General features: G+C 45.2%; 2 protein-coding genes across 2 annotated transcripts in view; one reads left to right on the forward strand and one right to left on the reverse strand.

Moving 5' to 3' along the window:
* Positions 1 to 3,126, forward strand: part of baiap2l1b (BAR/IMD domain containing adaptor protein 2 like 1b) — an 82,004-nt gene extending 78,878 nt beyond the window's left edge. The window contains 1 exon segment of the mRNA XM_065010457.1: positions 486 to 3,126. Coding sequence (XP_064866529.1) covers positions 486 to 558 — 73 coding nt within the window. The 3' untranslated portion in view covers positions 559 to 3,126.
* Positions 3,127 to 5,747: 2,621 nt separating this feature from the next.
* On the reverse strand, positions 5,748 to 17,918 carry bri3 (brain protein I3). The gene is made up of 3 exons (XM_065010459.1): positions 17,309 to 17,918; positions 16,784 to 16,901; positions 5,748 to 6,913 (listed from the first exon to the last, which is right to left on the reverse strand). The coding sequence occupies exons 1-3, from the start codon at positions 17,472 to 17,474 to the stop codon at positions 6,781 to 6,783; spliced, it is 417 nt and encodes a 138-aa protein (XP_064866531.1). The 5' UTR covers positions 17,475 to 17,918; the 3' UTR covers positions 5,748 to 6,780.
* Between the last annotated feature and the right edge of the window lie 450 nt (positions 17,919 to 18,368).

The raw sequence follows: 18,368 nt of genomic DNA on the forward strand, positions 1-18,368 counted from the left end.
TATATTAAATGGCCTAGTCCCTATATTAAATGGCCTAGCCCCTATATTAAATGGCCTAGCCCCTATATCAGCTATAGCCTATGTTTAACTATGTTTTTCCATATTGAAGCAATGCAACTAGAACAATGTGGACTGCAAACATGTTTAATATATTTAGCAAATATGGGGCAGGCTATTTAATGAACTAGGCTATAACAGACTAACATTCTAACTGGAGTTGATGACAACATAACACATAAAATACCAAACTTGAAGCAACACATATTTAGGCATGGAGCACGTTCTGATTGACCCAGCCTGTTCGTGCCACTGCCACCTACTGTGTCCATAATTCCAGTTGTGAAAATAGCTAAAGTATTTTTGACCCACCCCACAGCTGTAACGTTATCACCAGTGCTAAGATTTATCATTGTGTTAGGTTGGTTCAAATAGGGCCCAAGTGTCATAAAATCATCACACCAGCATTAACCCGTCTGTCTCCTTAGGGGAGGGAACCCGTTCACCGCAGTCAAGCTACGTCCCACAGTCACCAATGACCGCTCAGGCCCAGCCATCTAAACCTCCAGACCCACCCTCCTGTCCACCTCTACACAGGAGCGGCACCTCCAGCTGGGCATCACCCCATGCTGTCCCCCCTCCTCCAGGCGGATGGACCCAGGGCCGGACACTAGTGTACGGGACAACTTGACACTGTGGGCTGCTGTGCTGAAGATCCAGTAATTTCACTACTACAGATGCCATTAGAAATGACATTGTCTAATACAGTTGCCCTACTGCTGCAAACACTCTCCCTGAGAAGGTGGGAGGATTTATTTATGTAAACAGATGCACATATATAGATTTTCTAGACCTATTTTTGTCGGTGATGATGAGTGGCGACATACTACATGCGTTCTCGCTGGGCGTGTGTGAAAAGGAGTCGAGGAAAGCCTGAGATTGGGCCGTTGAAATATCAGAATGTATTTATGACTCTTTTTTTTTTGCTTCAATCACTCGTCAATTTTTTTTAGTTGCCATAGGGCAGTAGATAAATGAATGTATGCAATACAGGACCTATGCATCACAATTTACAGAGGTCCTTATGGTAGTGTTGCTCGTTATTGTTGATATATCTCGAATATGATATGTAAAATTGCATTGTTGCTATCATTACTAAAGACCAACTGCTAGTGACTGTCGAATATAAGTATACTCATTCAAGGGAAGCGCACATCATTTTTCCCCTCAACTCCTTCCAAGAAGTGTACAATGAATTTGATTGGTTGAGTGTGTCATTGTCATCTTGCTGATTGGTTTTTCAGTTAAGTGTTCATACAGTGCTGCTGTTACTAGTGGAAGATGTGAGACCTGTTTACCTTGACTCTATATACCAACAGTAATCATTCTGTGAAACGTCTCTCACCTGTCTGTTATTCAAGTAGCCCGGGTCATGTTCATTAGGCACCAAACGGAAGAAAGCAGACTGAAACCTTTGAGGGAATGTTTCTTATTGTTTCCTAATGAATATGAGCCAGTAGTGCTGTGGACATGCATTGTTAAAAGGAGATGGTTAAATGGAACTCATAACTTCCCATAGACCGTGCAGCCATTTTGCTTTTAACTTCATGCTTCATGGAAGGCATTTTCAACCTAGTGGCTAATTTTATCATGTTTCTTTGGTCTGCCTTGCCTACTCCCTGAGTTTGGAACGTTGCTGTATGAAAATAAACAAATCTACACTGAACAAAAATGTAAACGCAGCATGTAAAGTGTTGGTCCCATGTTTCATGAGCTGAAATAAAATATTCCAGAAATGTTCCATATGCATAAAAAACATACTTCTCTCAAATGTTGTGCACAAATGTATTTACATCCGTTAGTGAGCATTTCTCTTTTGCCAAAATAATCCATTCACCTGACAGGTGTGGCATATCAAGAAGTTGATTTAACAGCATGATCATTACACAGGTGGACCTTGTGCTGGGTACAATAAAAGACCACTTTAAAATGTGGAGTTTTGTCACAACACAATGCCACAGATGTCTCAAGTTTTGAGGGAGCGTGCAATTGGCATGCTGACTGCAGGAATGTCCACCAAAACTGTTTCCAGATAAAATGTCAATTTCTCTACCATAAGCAGCCTCAAACCTAATTTTAGAAAATTTGGCAGTACGCCCAACCGGACTCACAACTGCAGAGGCATCGTGTAGGCGAGTGGTTTGTTGATGTCAATGTTGTGAACAGTGTGTCCCATGGTGGCGGTGGGGTTATGGTATGGGCAGGCATAAGCTACGGACAATTAACACAATTACATTTTATCGATGGCAATTTTAATGCACAGATACCGTGGTGAAATCCCGAAGCCCATTGTCGTGCCATTCATCTGCCACCATCACCTCATGATAATGCACAGATACCGTGGTGAAATCCCGAAGCCCATTGTCGTGCCATTCATCTGCCACCATCACCTCATGTTCCAGCATGATAATGCACAGATACCGTGGTGAAATCCCGAAGCCCATTGTCGTGCCATTCATCTGCCACCATCACCTCATGTTCCAGCATGATAATGCACAGATACCGTGGTGAAATCCCGAAGCCCATTGTCGTGCCATTCATCTGCCACCATCACCTCATGTTCCAGCATGATAATGCACAGCCCCATGTCGCAAGGTTCTGTACACAATATCTAGAAGCTGAAAATGTCCCAGTTCTTCCATGGCCTGCATACTCACCAGACATATCACCGATTGAGCATGTTTGGGACGTGCTGGATCGACATGTGCAACAGAATGTTCCAGTTCCCACCAATATTGCCATTGAAAAGAAGTTGGACAATATTTCACAAGCTACAACCAACAGTCTGATCAACTCTATGCGAAGGAGATGTTGCGCTGCATGAGGTAAATGGTGGTCACACCAGATACTGACTGGTTTTCTGATCCACACCCCTACCCTTTTTAAAGTATCTGTGACCAACAGATGCATATATGTATTCCCAGTCATGTGGAATCCATAGTTTAGGGCCTAAAGAATGTACTTAAATTGACTGATTTCCTCATATGTACTTGAATTCAGTAAAATCTTTGAAATTGTTGCATGTTGTGTATTTATATTTTTGTTCAGTATATTTTGCTTCTCTTCTCATTTCAACTCTTTGTCGTGATGAATTATAAATGTTATGACCAATAATATATAACAGTTACTTCATGACTAGAAAGGCCAGGTTTCAAGCCAAGGCACACTGTTAATACACCTTTTAAAGGCAATTTCCCTGATGTTTGCAGAGATCACGTTCATGTTCAACTCTGGATGTCAGCTCTGATTCTAATTAACTGGTTGAAAAACTGAATCCGGATAGTTACAACTGGGGTTGAATTGAACAGGAACAGGGTTGTCTTCTACAAAGTGATTGGGCACTGATCTAGAGTCAGTTGAGCTGTTTAGACCATATGATTATATGGAAAGAGGGACCTGATCCTAGATCAGCACTCCTACTTCCAGACGGTTTATGAATACGGGCCAGGAAAAGTTAAAAGATCAGCAGAGACATGTACCGCACTCATGGTTCTTTATTTACCATAACTCTTTTAGAAAGAAGGACCTCATCATGATGGCGTGCGTAGTGTTTCAAAGCAGATCCATGGAAAATACACCCCCCAATATATGACCCCATTTTATTACATGACAGACAATACACTACTGGTGGTAGAGACATATGGGTACATAGAGACATTCTCCGTTGATTGTCTATTGTTGGGAGGATTGCAGAAGGCTGAGTTGTCACTGAGAAGAATACTAAAATGGCTACAGATTATCAAGAGATTACACACGTCAACCTGCTTGTATTATGCAAAAAACTGTCTGCATGCTTTTCCTCCCTCCCTTGGCTGAGTCTGCTTGGTTGTAGGTCAAAGACGTGGTGCCCGACTTGACCTGGGTGAACTGCAGAACCTGTGTAGGGCGCTTCAACCTATGTCCAAATTTACACACTACTTAGAACGTACATTTTTACATGGTATGCATTCTAAGTGGTATGCTATAGTTACATTAAAGGATACTGGAACAGAGACCCCTATTCATTAGGCAGCAAACGGTAGAAAATGGACAAACAGGGAGGGACTACCTGGTCTTGTCCAATAAGAAACGCTGAGGTCTGCAGACCTATATAAAAGCCATCAATCATAATCATACCTGTGAAAATATGACATGGCCCCAGAATAAAAAGAAACCAGAACAGACAACAGCTCAATGACAAATTTTCCATGTCTCAGTTCGGGACAGCTGATGTCTCAGTGTTACGTTTAAAACCCTCCCCCAGCCAGAGTCGAGCTGGGAAAAGATATTCTCTGCGACACTGGCCCAGACTGAGTGGGGGCAGCATTCTCAAAGGCTTCAAAACAGAGGTTGAAAAGGGTTGCTTAAAGAGGCTCTCGCTCCATGGGTCATTTCCTTATAGTCATATACCTGTACAGTGACGCACCATTTCCCAAAGTAATGAGTCTCCTTTAAAAAATACATAATTCATCCTAAAATGTGACTACATGAAACAGAAGGCGCTTCAGAAGTGGCAGAACTGAACAATTCCCAGGTGTGGCGCAATTGGAATTTAACATTGAGCACAAAATCTACTTGTGCCTCCGTTTGATTGAACATGACAAAACAAAGGAATTCTATCAAGTAAATGATTTGTTATTGATCCACATCTTGAGCCACATAATGATCACAATCCCTTTCTGGGCCTATATCACAAAGAGCCTCTAGGATCAGTTTGGCTTTTAAATCATAATGCACAAGGTTTATATGGACAGGGAGGACCTGATCCTAGATCTCCTACTCGGATGCACTTGTTGAATATGCGCCTTGGGGCCGTATCCACAAAGCATCTCAGAGTAAAACATTTGGTCGTAGGTGCTAAGAGACATTCTACTCCTACTCTTATGGGTAACAATAAAAGCTATGCAGGAAGCTTCTTTAGTCATAACAGTCCCCCACCTAGTCAAGAGATATTTAGGAGACCCCGTGAGCTGTCCTAACCAGCTTAGAGTTACCAACAGGGGTCTTGGTAATAGAAAAGGGCAGTGCTTCCTGCGCCATAGACAGGCTGTTGCTTTGGAGTTGAAAGAATGTTTGATATTTCTATACGATCAACCCATAATAATGTACCTTGTACTTTGGACAATGATTTCACAGGGCTTCATTCACATGACAGCCTTCATACTTACAACCACTAGGTAATAAACCATCACACAGTTCTCTTTCAATTATTTCATGAACCTACATGTCATTTAAAGTTATCCCTTTGGAGCGCAATATCACGTTAAAACTAGCCGTGTCTTTGGGTTGGACATCTACAGCCTATATTAACTTTGTGTTGGGTAAAACTAGCCGTGTCTATGGGTTGGGCATCTACAGCCTATATTAACTTTGTGTTGGGTAAAACTAGCCGTGTCTATGGGTTGGGCATCTACAGCCTATATTAACTTTGTGTTGGGTAAAACTAGCCGTGTCTATGGGTTGGACATCTACAACCTATATTAACTTTGTGTTGGGTAAAACTAGCCGTGTCTATGGGTTGGGCATCTACAGCCTATATCTAAGCCTATATTAACTTTGTGTTGGGTAAAACTAGCCGTGTCTATGGGTTGGGCATCTACAGCCTATATTAACTTTGTGTTGGGTAAAACTAGCCGTGTCTATGGGTTGGGCATCTACAGCCTATATTAACTTTGTGTTGGGTAAAACTAACTTTGTGTTGGGTAAAACTAGTGTCTATGGGTTGGGCATCTACAGCCTATATTAACTTTGTGTTGGGTAAAACTAGCCGTGTCTATGGGTTGGGCATCTACAGCCTATATTAACTTTGTGTTGGGTAAAACTAGCCGTGTCTATGGGTTGGGCATCTACAGCCTATATTAACTTTGTGTTGGGTAAAACTAGCCGTGTCTATGGGTTGGGCATCTACAGCCTATATTAACTTTGTGTTGGGTAAAACTAGACCTTTTTGAAACACTTTATGCAACATTATCGGCAAGTGACTTGATGCCTTAGATGTGTTGAACAGAAGAGTGCTGACATAACGTTCATATTTTAACTGTCAAACTGATTCAGTGCAATATTCCCATCACATTATTCTAAACATGTGTAAAGCCACATATTAGACTAAATGAAAAGTAGACAGAGCGATGTGTCAGGCAGATGATATCACACGTTTGACCGCTGAAACATTCCCTGTAGTTGTCTGAAGCGTGTTGTACAGCTGTCAGTGCCTCGTCCTGATTGGTTATTCCTCATCATTTGCAACAATGTCAATGAGCATCATCACTATCCTTCTTATGCGGTACCTCAAACTGTGGTGATTACCAACGGAGAAACTTTTGAGGTGATTTTTCTCCTGGCTCAGAGTCTGTCTGAGCAGTAACTTCTCCTCATAAAACCTACTGGGAGCTGGGAGCTTTTTTTGTCTTAAAACAGGATCCAGGATATTTTCTGATACGCTTTGTGGAATATGGCCCCTGTCTGTTTCCTGCTCTATAGCGTAATAAAAGGCACCAGCAGTAGATGGACAAAGATCAGGCTTCTTCACTAGATAATACTACCAAAGTATATTCTACCATGTACAAATGTAGCTTTTCACATGCACCTCTATCATATCAGAGTTAATGGCTGGCTAGAAGTTCATTGTGGCGACTACTTAATTCTTGTATAGAAAATACCTGGCATTCTCAGTGTGTAACAATTATAAACAACAAAGTTATAAAATCCAGCTGGGCTGAGAGGACGAGCTACAGGTTGGTCCTTCTACCCGAAGGTGGCGCCACAGTTGGGGCATCTCCTCTGGCGCAGTGCCAGGCAGAAGAGGATCCCCAGGGGGAAGAAGAAGACGGCACACATGATCCCCAGGCAGGTGAAGTCATCCTCCAGCACGCCCACTCTGAAAAAAGATGAAGGCAAATATTAAAGAGATAGAATGTTGGCCTCTGGTGATGCTCTCCTCTGGTGAGGCTCTCCAGCAAAAAAGGGCCACCTGAGCAAAAACATGTTTGCCAATAAGTAAGGATTTGTGTGGTTTATGAGATAAGTTATTTAAAAATGATCATATACGTAACAACATTCAAGCAAAAAATAATGTAACTCATCAATTAGCAACTAAATTCCCATCCACCCCAGAAAGCATTTTTTAGGACTGAGAAAACTCTGGTCAATGCACCCACCTCCCAAAAACCAGGAGCAGGAAAAGGAGCACCTATTGGTGTAGAGATTGAACCATTCTGTTGTTGTTGTGTGTCAAGTCACCACAGGACAAATAACGAATAATGACAGAGAATAATAAGTAGCCTATACTTTCTAGCAGTCATTGTGACTCTGGGCTTTCTAGGTTCCCATGGTAATCGTGTTGGAGATGCAGTGCTATTAGATGTAGGAGCCGTGAACATAATAATAACACTGTTATATGGTCTCACTGTGTGACCTGGGGAATCACATGGAGAGAGTTAACTGTGGGTTCCCCTGAACAGAGTGGCTACTAGAAGGAACAGAGCTGCAGGGGTTAACAGCTAGCAGGAACTACTGTCTGGTCTTATGACTCCACGTGTTGGCTGACTAGCATCACGTCCAATGCATCTGTCAACCCCCCTTAGAGGAAATCTACATTGTATAGACCCAAATATGTCTAGCTGTTGAACTGTAGTGATCACACTATACACCTACTGGCCCATCACAACCACACTATACACCTACTGGCCCATCACAACCACACTATACACCTACTGGCCCATCACAATCACACTATACACCTACTGGCCCATCACAATCACACTATACACCTACTGGCCCATCACAGTCACACTATACACCTACTGGCCCATCACAACCACACTATACACCTACTGGCCCATCACAACCACACTATACACCTACTGGCCCATACACCTACAACCACACTATACACCTACTGCCCATCACAATCACACTATACACCTACTGGCCCATCACAACACACTATACACCTACTGGCCCATCACAACCACACTATACACCTACTGGCCCATCACAACCACACTATACACCTACTGGCCCATCACAATATACACCTACTGGCCCATCACACACCACACTATCACACCACACTACACCTACTGGCCCATCACAACCACACTATACACCTACTGGCCCATCACAACCACACTATACACCTACTGGCCCATCACAACCACACTATACACCTACTGGCCCATCACAACCACACTATACACCTACAACCACACCCCATCACAACCACACTATACACCTACTGGCCCATCACAACCACATCATACACCTACTGGCCCATCACAACCACATCATACACCTACTGGCCCATCACAACCACATCATACACCTACTGGCCCATCACAACCACACTATACACCTACTGGCCCATCACAACCACACTATACACCTACTGGCCCATCACAACCACACTACCTACACCAACCACACTACTGGCCCATCACAATCACACTATACACCTACTGGCCCATCACAACCACACTATACACCTACTGGCCCATCACAACCACATCATACACCTACTGGCCCATCACAACCACATCATACACCTACTGGCCCATCACAACCACATCATACACCTACTGGCCCATCACAACCACATCATACACCTACTGGCACACAATCACACTACTATACACCTACTGGCCCATCACAACCACACTATACACCCTACTGGCCCATCACAATCACACTATACACCCACTGGCCCATCACAATCACACTCATACACCTACTGGCCCATCACAACCACACTATACACCTACTGGCCCATCACAACCACATCATACACCTACTGGCCCATCACAACCACACATCACCTACTGGCCCACACAACCACATATACACCTACTGGCCCATCACAACCACATCATACACCTACTGGCCCATCACAACCACATCACCTACATCACAATCACACTATACACCTACTGGCCCATCACAATCACACTATACACCTACTGGCCCATCACAATCACACTATACACCTACTGGCCCATCACAATCACACTATACACCTACTGGCCCATCACAACCACACTATACACCTACTGGCCCATCACAACCACATCCACATCATACACCTACACCTGGCCCATCACAACCACATCATACACCTACTGGCCCTTCACAACCACACTGGCTCACAACCACATCATACACCTACTGGCCCATCACAACCACATCATACACCTACTGGCCCTTCACAACCACACTATACACCTACTGGCCCATCACAACCACACTATACACCTACTGGCCCATCACAATCACATCACACCTACTGGCCACATACACCACCTACTGGCCCATCACAACCACATCATACACCTACTGGCCCATCACAACCACATCATACACCTACTGGCCCTTCACAACCACACTATACACCTACTGGCCCATCACAATCACACTATACACCTACTGGCCCATCACAACCACACTATACACCTACTGGCCCATCACAACCACATCATACACCTACTGGCCCATCACAACCACACTATACACCTACTGGCCCATCACAACCACACTATACACCTACTGGCCCATCACAACCACACTATACACCTACTGGCCCATCACAACCACACTATACACCTACTGGCCCTTCACAACCACATCATACACCTACTGGCCCATCACAACCACACTATACACCTACTGGCCCATCGCAACCACATCATACACCTACTGGCCCTTCACAACCACATCATGGTGTGTTCCAATCAGACAAACACTGTATTTCAGTCTTGTGACTAGAGGGAGTGCAGCTACCAGGAGTTACTTTTTACAGCAGGTTAGGAGAGCATTTTAGCCAGCCCCAACCCTTTCCCTAACCTTAACCTAATTCTCCTAACCTGCTACGAAAAAAGGTAACTTCCAGTTGTAGCTGTACTTCCTCTAGTTAGAACCGTTTCTAGAAGAAATGGTGGACAGAAGAAATATGTGAGCAACAACAGGTGGAGCGCAAATGTAGTGTGGACTTTGACGTTTTTCCTGCTGTGTGTGTGTGTGTGTTGCCTGCACCTGGCCTGCACCTCCCACTGCTTATCAGCTGAGTATCAGAGTGTGCCAAGGTCACAAACTGGACTAGAACACTTTAGTGAACCTGGCAATGCAAATAGTGGTGACAAACTAAAACAAGCAGTCTCCCTCTACTGTCAATCTAGTGGTGACAAACTAAAACAAGCCATCTCCCTCTACTGTCAATCTAGTGGTGACAAACTAAAACAAGCCATCTCCCTCTACTGTCAATCTAGTGGTGACAAACTAAAACAATCCCCTCTACTGTCAATCTAGTGGTGACAAACTAAAGCAAGCAGTCTCCCTCTACTGTCAATCTAGTGGTGACAAACTAAAACAAGCCCCTCTACCGTCAATCTAGTGGTGACAAACTAAAACAAGCCCCTCTACCGTCAATCTAGTGGTGACAAACTAAAACAAGCCCCTCTACCGTCAATCTAGTGGTGACAAACTAAAACAAGCCATCTCCCTCTACTGTCAATCTAGTGGTGACAAACTAAAACAAGCCATCTCCCTCTACTGTCAATCTAGTGGTGACAAACTAAAACAAGCCATCTCCCTCTACTGTCAATCTAGTGGTGACAAACTAAAACAAGCCATCTCCCTCTACTGTCAATCTAGTGGTGACAAACTAAATAAAACAAGCCATCTCCCTCTACTGTCAATCTAGTGGTGACAAACTAAATAAAACAAGCCCCTCTACTGTCAATCTAGTGGTGACAAACTAAAACAAGCCCCTCTACTGTCAATCTAGTGGTGACAAACTAAAACAAGCCCCTCTACTGTCAATCTAACACTCCTATAATTCAGGCTCTATTATTTGACTTTGTGGTCCAGGCCTCAGAAGTGAAAACAAGTCTGTATTTACACCAAACACTGGTTTAAAGTCTCAATGTAAACGTGCCATTAGTTTATTCTATCATCAATTAGACTATTATGTTCATTTTAAAAACACTAAATGTGATCTATTTTTTATTTTTACTAAATCAACACAAGACGGACACTACAGCTGCCGGGTCATGTTCATTAGGCACCAAACGGAATAAAACAGAAACAGGAACGGACTACCTTGACTTGTCCAATAAGAAACACTCCTTTTCCGTTGCAAAACATTTAAATGTTTATTAGGACAAACGTTTTCCATTGTATGACCTAAAGAACACGACCCTGACCATTTTTCATACAAGACCAAGTTGACTCATGATAACGTTTGACCTTCAAGAGCATCATACAGTCAATCAACTTCCTCTCTCCTGTCACACGTCTGTGTTCCAAGCAGCGGACACAGAGGATGTTGTATCAGACAAATTGAAACCAGTGCGGTCACTCTCGAAATGAAGCTTTACCATACAGCAGCAGCTTTAGCGTGTGCTAGGCCCGCCCGCCTGCCTGCCCGCCTGCCTGCCCGCCTGCCTACAGTGCAGTGTAATGCTGTTACCATGACACTCACATGTAGCTATGCTGTGGAACACCCTTTAGACACAGATGGAGCAGAAGATAAGTCATTTAACACATGGAAACCACATGTTCAACACAGGAACACTATTGATGGACAGTGAAAAGGCTTTCCTTGATGGCAGATTAGCCTACTGATTGGTCTTGGTTTGGCAGACCCCTACACCTTCTCCCAAATCAGATCAAATTGTATTTGTCACATGCACCGACTACAAATCTGGTTCCCCCTTCAACTGTAGTTCATCTCAAGGTTTCAAACAATGTTCTTCCTTCTAAATCACCTTAGTTACACGCTTGTTATAGCATTACTCCCCCCTGTGGCTTTCAGAGAGTTCAGCTCTGTGACAACAGCTTAATGGAACATTTCAACACTTTCCCAACTCATTGGTCATCTCCAGCATGTCAACATATGTGACAACAGCAGGTTTCTATGTTTTTTCTCTCTCAAAAAGATAGACCATAACATAACCTGGTGACATCATATGTTGTGCATCCTGTGATGTCAACCAACTCCTCTTAATATTTATATATTTCTTCATTCCATTACTTTACTTTGAGATGTGTGTATTGTTGTGAATTGTTAGCTACTGTTGTAGCTAGGAAGACCAGCATTTCATTACACCCACAATAACATCTGTTAAATGTGTATGTGACCTATAAAATGTGATTTGAACTGAGCAGTCAAAGGTTACTTTACTAAAATATAATAAAACAATATGACTGAATTGAAGGCTGCCAGAAATGCAGACACTTCCCCCTCCATAGATACAATACTGTTGTACTGAATTCGGTGCCCCCTCCATAGATACAATACTGTTGTACTGAATTCGGTGCCCCCTCCATAGATACAATACTGTTGTACTGAATTCGGTGCCCCCTCCATAGATACAATACTGTTGTACTGAATTCGGTGCCCCCTCCGTAGATACAATAGGGCTTCCGGGTTGGAGTGAGCAGTCGCATCCGCACTTCGGGTCTGCAGGTAGTATAACTTTTCATTACATTTCATTATAGTACAACGGTTTGATTTGTCTAATCTTAGCAATTTCTTCTTTACATTTCATTATAGATAATTGCAACGGTTTGATTTGTCTAATCTTAGCAATTTCTTCTTAGCTAGCTACATAGCTTACATAGCAGTTTGTATCAAAGATAATTGTGTAGATAATTGTGTAGTCTAATTTTCTATTACCTAGCCAGCTATTGTCGTTCTTTTAACGCAACGTAACGTAATCAACACTGTATCTGCCCAGCAGCCAGCCAGCTAACGTAGGAGACACTAACGCCCACCAACGTCTACATCAGCTAGCTTACATAGTATCACATTTTCATTTAATTTCATTACAGTACTTTGATTTGTTTGATCAAAGATAATTGTGTAAAGATAATTGTGTAGTCTAGAGCGATTTTCTAGGTTACCTAGCCAGCTATTGTCGTTCTTTTAACGCAACGTAACGTAATCAACACTGCTAGCTAGCCAGCTAGCCCCCGAATCAACAACGCAGCCACTGCCAGCTAGCCTACAAAGTCAACAACGCAGCCACTGCCAGCTAGCCTACTTCAGCAGTACTGTATCATTTTTAATCATTTTAGTCAATAAGATTCTTACTACGTAAGCTCAACTTTCTGAACATTCGAGACGTGTAGTCCACTTGTCATTCCAATCTCCTTTGCATTAGCGTAGCCTCTTCTGTAGCCTGTCAACTATGTGTCTGTCTATCCCTGTTCTCTCCTCTCTGCACAGACCATACAAACGCTCCACACCGCGTGGCCGCGGCCACCCTAATCTGGTGGTCCCAGCGCGCACGACCCACGTGGAGTTCCAGGTCTCCGGTAGCCTCTGGAACTGCCGATCTGCGGCCAACAAGGCAGAGTTCATCTCAGCCTATGCCTCCCTCCAGTCCCTCGACTTCTTGGCACTGACGGAAACATGGATCACCACAGATAACACTGCTACTCCTACTGCTCTCTCTTCGTCCGCCCACGTGTTCTCGCACACCCTGAGAGCTTCTGGTCAGCGGGGTGGTGGCACCGGGATCCTCATCTCTCCCAAGTGGTCATTCTCTCTTTCTCCCCTTACCCATCTGTCTATCGCCTCCTTTGAATTCCATGCTGTCACAGTTACCAGCCCTTTCAAGCTTAACATCCTTATCATTTATCGCCCTCCAGGTTCCCTCGGAGAGTTCATCAATGAGCTTGATGCCTTGATAAGCTCCTTTCCTGAGGACGGCTCACCTCTCACAGTTCTGGGCGACTAACCTCCCCACGTCTACCTTTGACTCATTCCTCTCTGCCTCCTTCTTTCCACTCCTCTCCTCTTTTGACCTCTCCCTCTCACCTTCCCCCCCTACTCACAAGGCAGGCAATACGCTCAACCTCATCTTTACTAGATGCTGTTCTTCCACTAACCTCATTGCAACTCCCCTCCAAGTCTCCGACCACTACCTTGTATCCTTTTCCCTCTCGCTCTCATCCAACACTTCCCACACTGCCCCTACTCGGATGGTATCGCGCCGTCCCAACCTTCGCTCTCTCTCCCCCGCTACTCTCTCCTCTTCCATCCTATCATCTCTTCCCTCTGCTCAAACCTTCTCCAACCTATCTCCTGATTCTGCCTCCTCAACCCTCCTCTCCTCCCTTTCTGCATCCTTTGACTCTCTATGTCCCCTATCCTCCAGGCCGGCTCGGTCCTCCCCTCCCGCTCCGTGGCTCGACGACTCATTGCGAGCTCACAGAACAGGGCTCCGGGCAGCCGAGCGGAAATGGAGGAAAACTCGCCTCCCTGCGGACCTGGCATCCTTTCACTCCCTCCTCTCAACATTTTCCTCTTCTGTCGCTGCTGCTAAAGCCACTTTCTACCACTCTAAATTCCAAGCATCTGCCTCTAACCCTAGGAAGCTCTTTGCCACCTTCTCCTCCCTCCTGAATCCCCCCTCCTCCCTCTCTGCAGATGACTTCGTCAACCATTTTGAAAAGAAGGTCGACGACATCCGATCCTCGTTTGCAAGTCAAACGACACCGCTGGTTCTGCTCACACTGCCCTACCCTGTGCTCTGACCTCTTTCTCCCCTCTCTCTCCAGATGAAATCTCGCGTCTTGTGACGGCCGGCCGCCCCAACAACCTGCCCGCTTGACCCTATCCCCTCCTCTCTTCTCCAGACCATTTCCGGAGACCTTCTCCCTTACCTCACCTCGCTCATCAACTCATCCCTGACCGCTGGCTACGTCCCTTCTGTCTTCAAGAGAGCGAGAGTTGCACCCCTTCTGAAAAAACCTACACTCGATCCCTCCGATGTCAACAACTACAGACCAGTATCCCTTCTTTCTTTTCTCTCCAAAACTCTTGAACGTGCCGTCCTTGGCCAGCTCTCCCGCTATCTCTCTCAGAATGACCTTCTTGATCCAAATCAGTCAGGTTTCAAGACTAGTCATTCAACTGAGACTGCTCTTCTCTGTATCACGGAGGCGCTCCGCACTGCTAAACCTAACTCTTTCTCCTCTGCTCTCATCCTTCTAGACCTATCGGCTGCCTTCGATACTGTGAACCATCAGATCCTCCTCTCCACCCTCTCCGAGTTGGGCATCTCCGGCGCGGCCCACGCTTGGATTGCGTCCTACCTGACAGGTCGCTCCTACCAGGTGGCGTGGCGAGAATCCGTCTCCTCACCACGTGCTCTCACCACTGGTGTCCCCCAGGGCTCTGTTCTAGGCCCTCTCCTATTCTCGCTATACACCAAGTCACTTGGCTCTGTCATAACCTCACATGGTCTCTCCTATCATTGCTATGCAGACGACACACAATTAATCTTCTCCTTTCCCCCTTCTGATGACCAGGTGGCGAATCGCATCTCTGCATGTCTGGCAGACATGTCAGTGTGGATGACGGATCACCACCTCAAGCTGAACCTCGGCAAGACGGAGCTGCTCTTCCTCCCGGGGAAGGACTGCCCGTTCCATGATCTCGCCATCACGGTTGACAACTCCACTGTGTCCTCCTCCCAGAGCGCTAAGAACCTTGGCGTGATCCTGGACAACACCCTGTCGTTCTCAACTAACATCAAGGCGGTGGCCCGTTCCTGTAGGTTCATGCTCTACAACATCCGCAGAGTACGACCCTGCCTCACACAGGAAGCGGCGCAGGTCCTAATCCAGGCACTTGTCATCTCCCGTCTGGATTACTGCAACTCGCTGTTGGCTGGGCTCCCTGCCTGTGCCATTAAACCCCTACAACTCATCCAGAACGCCGCAGCCCGTCTGGTGTTCAACCTTCCCAAGTTCTCTCACGTCACCCCGCTCCTCCGCTCTCTCCACTGGCTTCCAGTTGAAGCTCGCATCCGCTACAAGACCATGGTGCTTGCCTACGGAGCTGTGAGGGGAACGGCACCTCAGTACCTCCAGGCTCTGATCAGGCCCTACACCCAAACAAGGGCACTGCGTTCATCCACCTCTGGCCTGCTCGCCTCCCTACCACTGAGGAAGTACAGTTCCCGCTCAGCCCAGTCAAAACTGTTCGCTGCTCTGGCCCCCCAATGGTGGAACAAACTCCCTCACGACGCCAGGACAGCGGAGTCAATCACCACCTTCCGGAGACACCTGAAACCCCACCTCTTTAAGGAATACCTAGGATAGGATAAAGTAATCCTTCTCACCCCCCCCCTTAAAAGATTTAGATGCACTATTGTAAAGTGGCTGCTCGACTGGATGTCATAAGGTGAATGCACCAATTTGTAAGTCGCTCTGGATAAGAGCGTCTGCTAAATGACTTAAATGTAATGTTAAATGTACAATACTGTTGTACTGAATTCTGTGCCCCCTCCATAGATACAATACTGTTGTACTGAATTCGGTGCCCCCTCCATAGATACAATACTGTTGTACTGAATTCTGTGCCCCCTCCATAGATACAATACTGTTGTACTGAATTCTGTGCCCCCTCCATAGATACAATACTGTTGTACTGAATTCTGTGCCCCCTCCATAGATACAATACTGTTGTACTGAATTCTGTGCCCCCTCCATAGATACAATACTGTTGTACTGAATTCTGTGCCCCCTCCATAGATACAATACTGTTGTATTGAATTCTGTGCCCCCTCCATAGATACAATACTGTTGTACTGAATTCTGTGCCCCCTCCATAGATACAATACTGTTGTACTGAATTCTGTGCCCCCTCCATAGATACAATACTGTTGTACTGAATTCTGTGCCCCCTCCCAACATACGGTTTGCTTCCCCACTATGTGTGTGTTGTTGGGGGCTGGTGTCTCACCTGCAGGCTGGGCAGCCACCCACCACCACCACGGAGGGCTGGATGATGGTGTATGTACCAGGGTAGGGCTGCTGGGCTATGGCTGGGCCCATCTGTGCACTGGGGCCTTCTTGGAACCCTGTGGTAGGACAAGGGGAGAGGAGTTTGAGGTTGAATTAGGCTAGATCTGAACTACAAAGGGGAAGTCATGAGTCAGTTTCCGTTTCAGTCAGCCAAGAGAGGCAAGGGATTATACAGTATTTGCCACTAGTAGAATAACGAACCCAGTACCCTGTACAGAGCATAGACAACTCTAATACACACTTGTACATGTGTGAAATATGATAAATATAAGCATCCACCCAAATGTGTATTGGTATTACAGTCTACAGTGTGGAAGCTACTCTATAAATGTCAGCAAATTCATGCAACTTAAAATAAAAAAGTTACGTTATGGCGGTTCCAGCACATCGGCGCGTAACGACGTCATAGTTCAGGAGCTGGCTTTGGACGTTAGGTAACAACCCTACAATGTGATCTACTTGCCTGGGCCAGTGGGGTACTGATATGGCGGCGGCTGTTGAAAGCCCGGGGGTGCAGGGGTTGGGGCGGGGATAGCTCCATAATTGTGCTGCTGGCCATATTCATACGCCCCCGGGACGACGTTAGCATAAGCGGGAGGACGGTCTTGGAGAAGAGGTTTGCTGTCCATATCTTTTGCGTCCTCAAGTTATCTTTCTCTTTCTTTGCCTTGGCTGGCCCTCTTCTTCCCACACAAATTGGATTTACTTAGTCGGTGTTGCCTCGAGTCATACGACTTTTGCAGGCACGGATGGGTAAAAAAAAACGAAGAAAACACGACGCGCAAAAATTTAAGTTATCGCCTCTCTCCATGTGCCAACTTTGTCCCTGACTGCACCACCCGAAACACTCGCGGACTGTTCAGTCTAAAGGGAGGATGCTTATTTAAAAAAGAGGGAAATGTCTAAAATATCGCCAACTTATCACCTCATTATGTCATTTTTTGTCAAAAGAACCTCTCCAATCACTCTAGAGCACACAAAAAACAGTTGTGAACTCGTTTTCCCTTTCTGTCTGGATTGTCACAAGACTCAAATCATGTGATGCGCTCCGGAACGCCTATGTGCGGAGAAAGGGGGCGCGTTCGAGCAGATCACATTTGTCAAGTCGGTGACCAAAGTCTGTTGCATTCTGGGTGTACAAATTGTCTGACTTGTGCCTATGAAGTTTTGATTGCACGTTTTTGTTCTTCACCAACTTCATGCAACCATCGCCTGCATATAGGTCAACCAATCATTTGGATGTTGTTGTTTTTTTACCCATGCAAACGTGTTCAAAGACATGACTGAAACAGGAACCTATATTTAACAAGTTGTGTGTACAGGTGATATACCATAAAACTTCAATTAATAGCCCGGGTGTTTATTTGCTTAAATTACTGAACACAACAGGTGCTTATTTGAACCAGGCACACTGCTTTTGCATATTTGCATAGTTAATTGTTTAATTCCAGCGTTCACTTCCAGCATTTTAATCAATCTTAATATCCTGCACTAATGTGTTATAATTGACACAATTTGTCACG

This window comes from Oncorhynchus nerka, linkage group LG26, assembly GCF_034236695.1.
Source record: "Oncorhynchus nerka isolate Pitt River linkage group LG26, Oner_Uvic_2.0, whole genome shotgun sequence".
In the NCBI taxonomy this organism is placed as follows: Eukaryota; Metazoa; Chordata; class Actinopteri; order Salmoniformes; family Salmonidae; genus Oncorhynchus; species Oncorhynchus nerka.

Coding starts and splice junctions, on each gene's coding strand:
- bri3 (XM_065010459.1), bottom strand. CDS start 17,474: ATGGACAGCAAACCTCTTCTCCAAGACCGTCCTCCCGCTTATGCTAAC. Junction 16,902..17,308: donor TCAGTACCCCACTGGCCCAG/GCAAGTAGATCA, acceptor GTCCTACCACAG/GGTTCCAAGAAGGCCCCAGT. Junction 6,914..16,783: donor GGTGGCTGCCCAGCCTGCAG/GTGAGACACCAG, acceptor ATCTTTTTTCAG/AGTGGGCGTGCTGGAGGATG.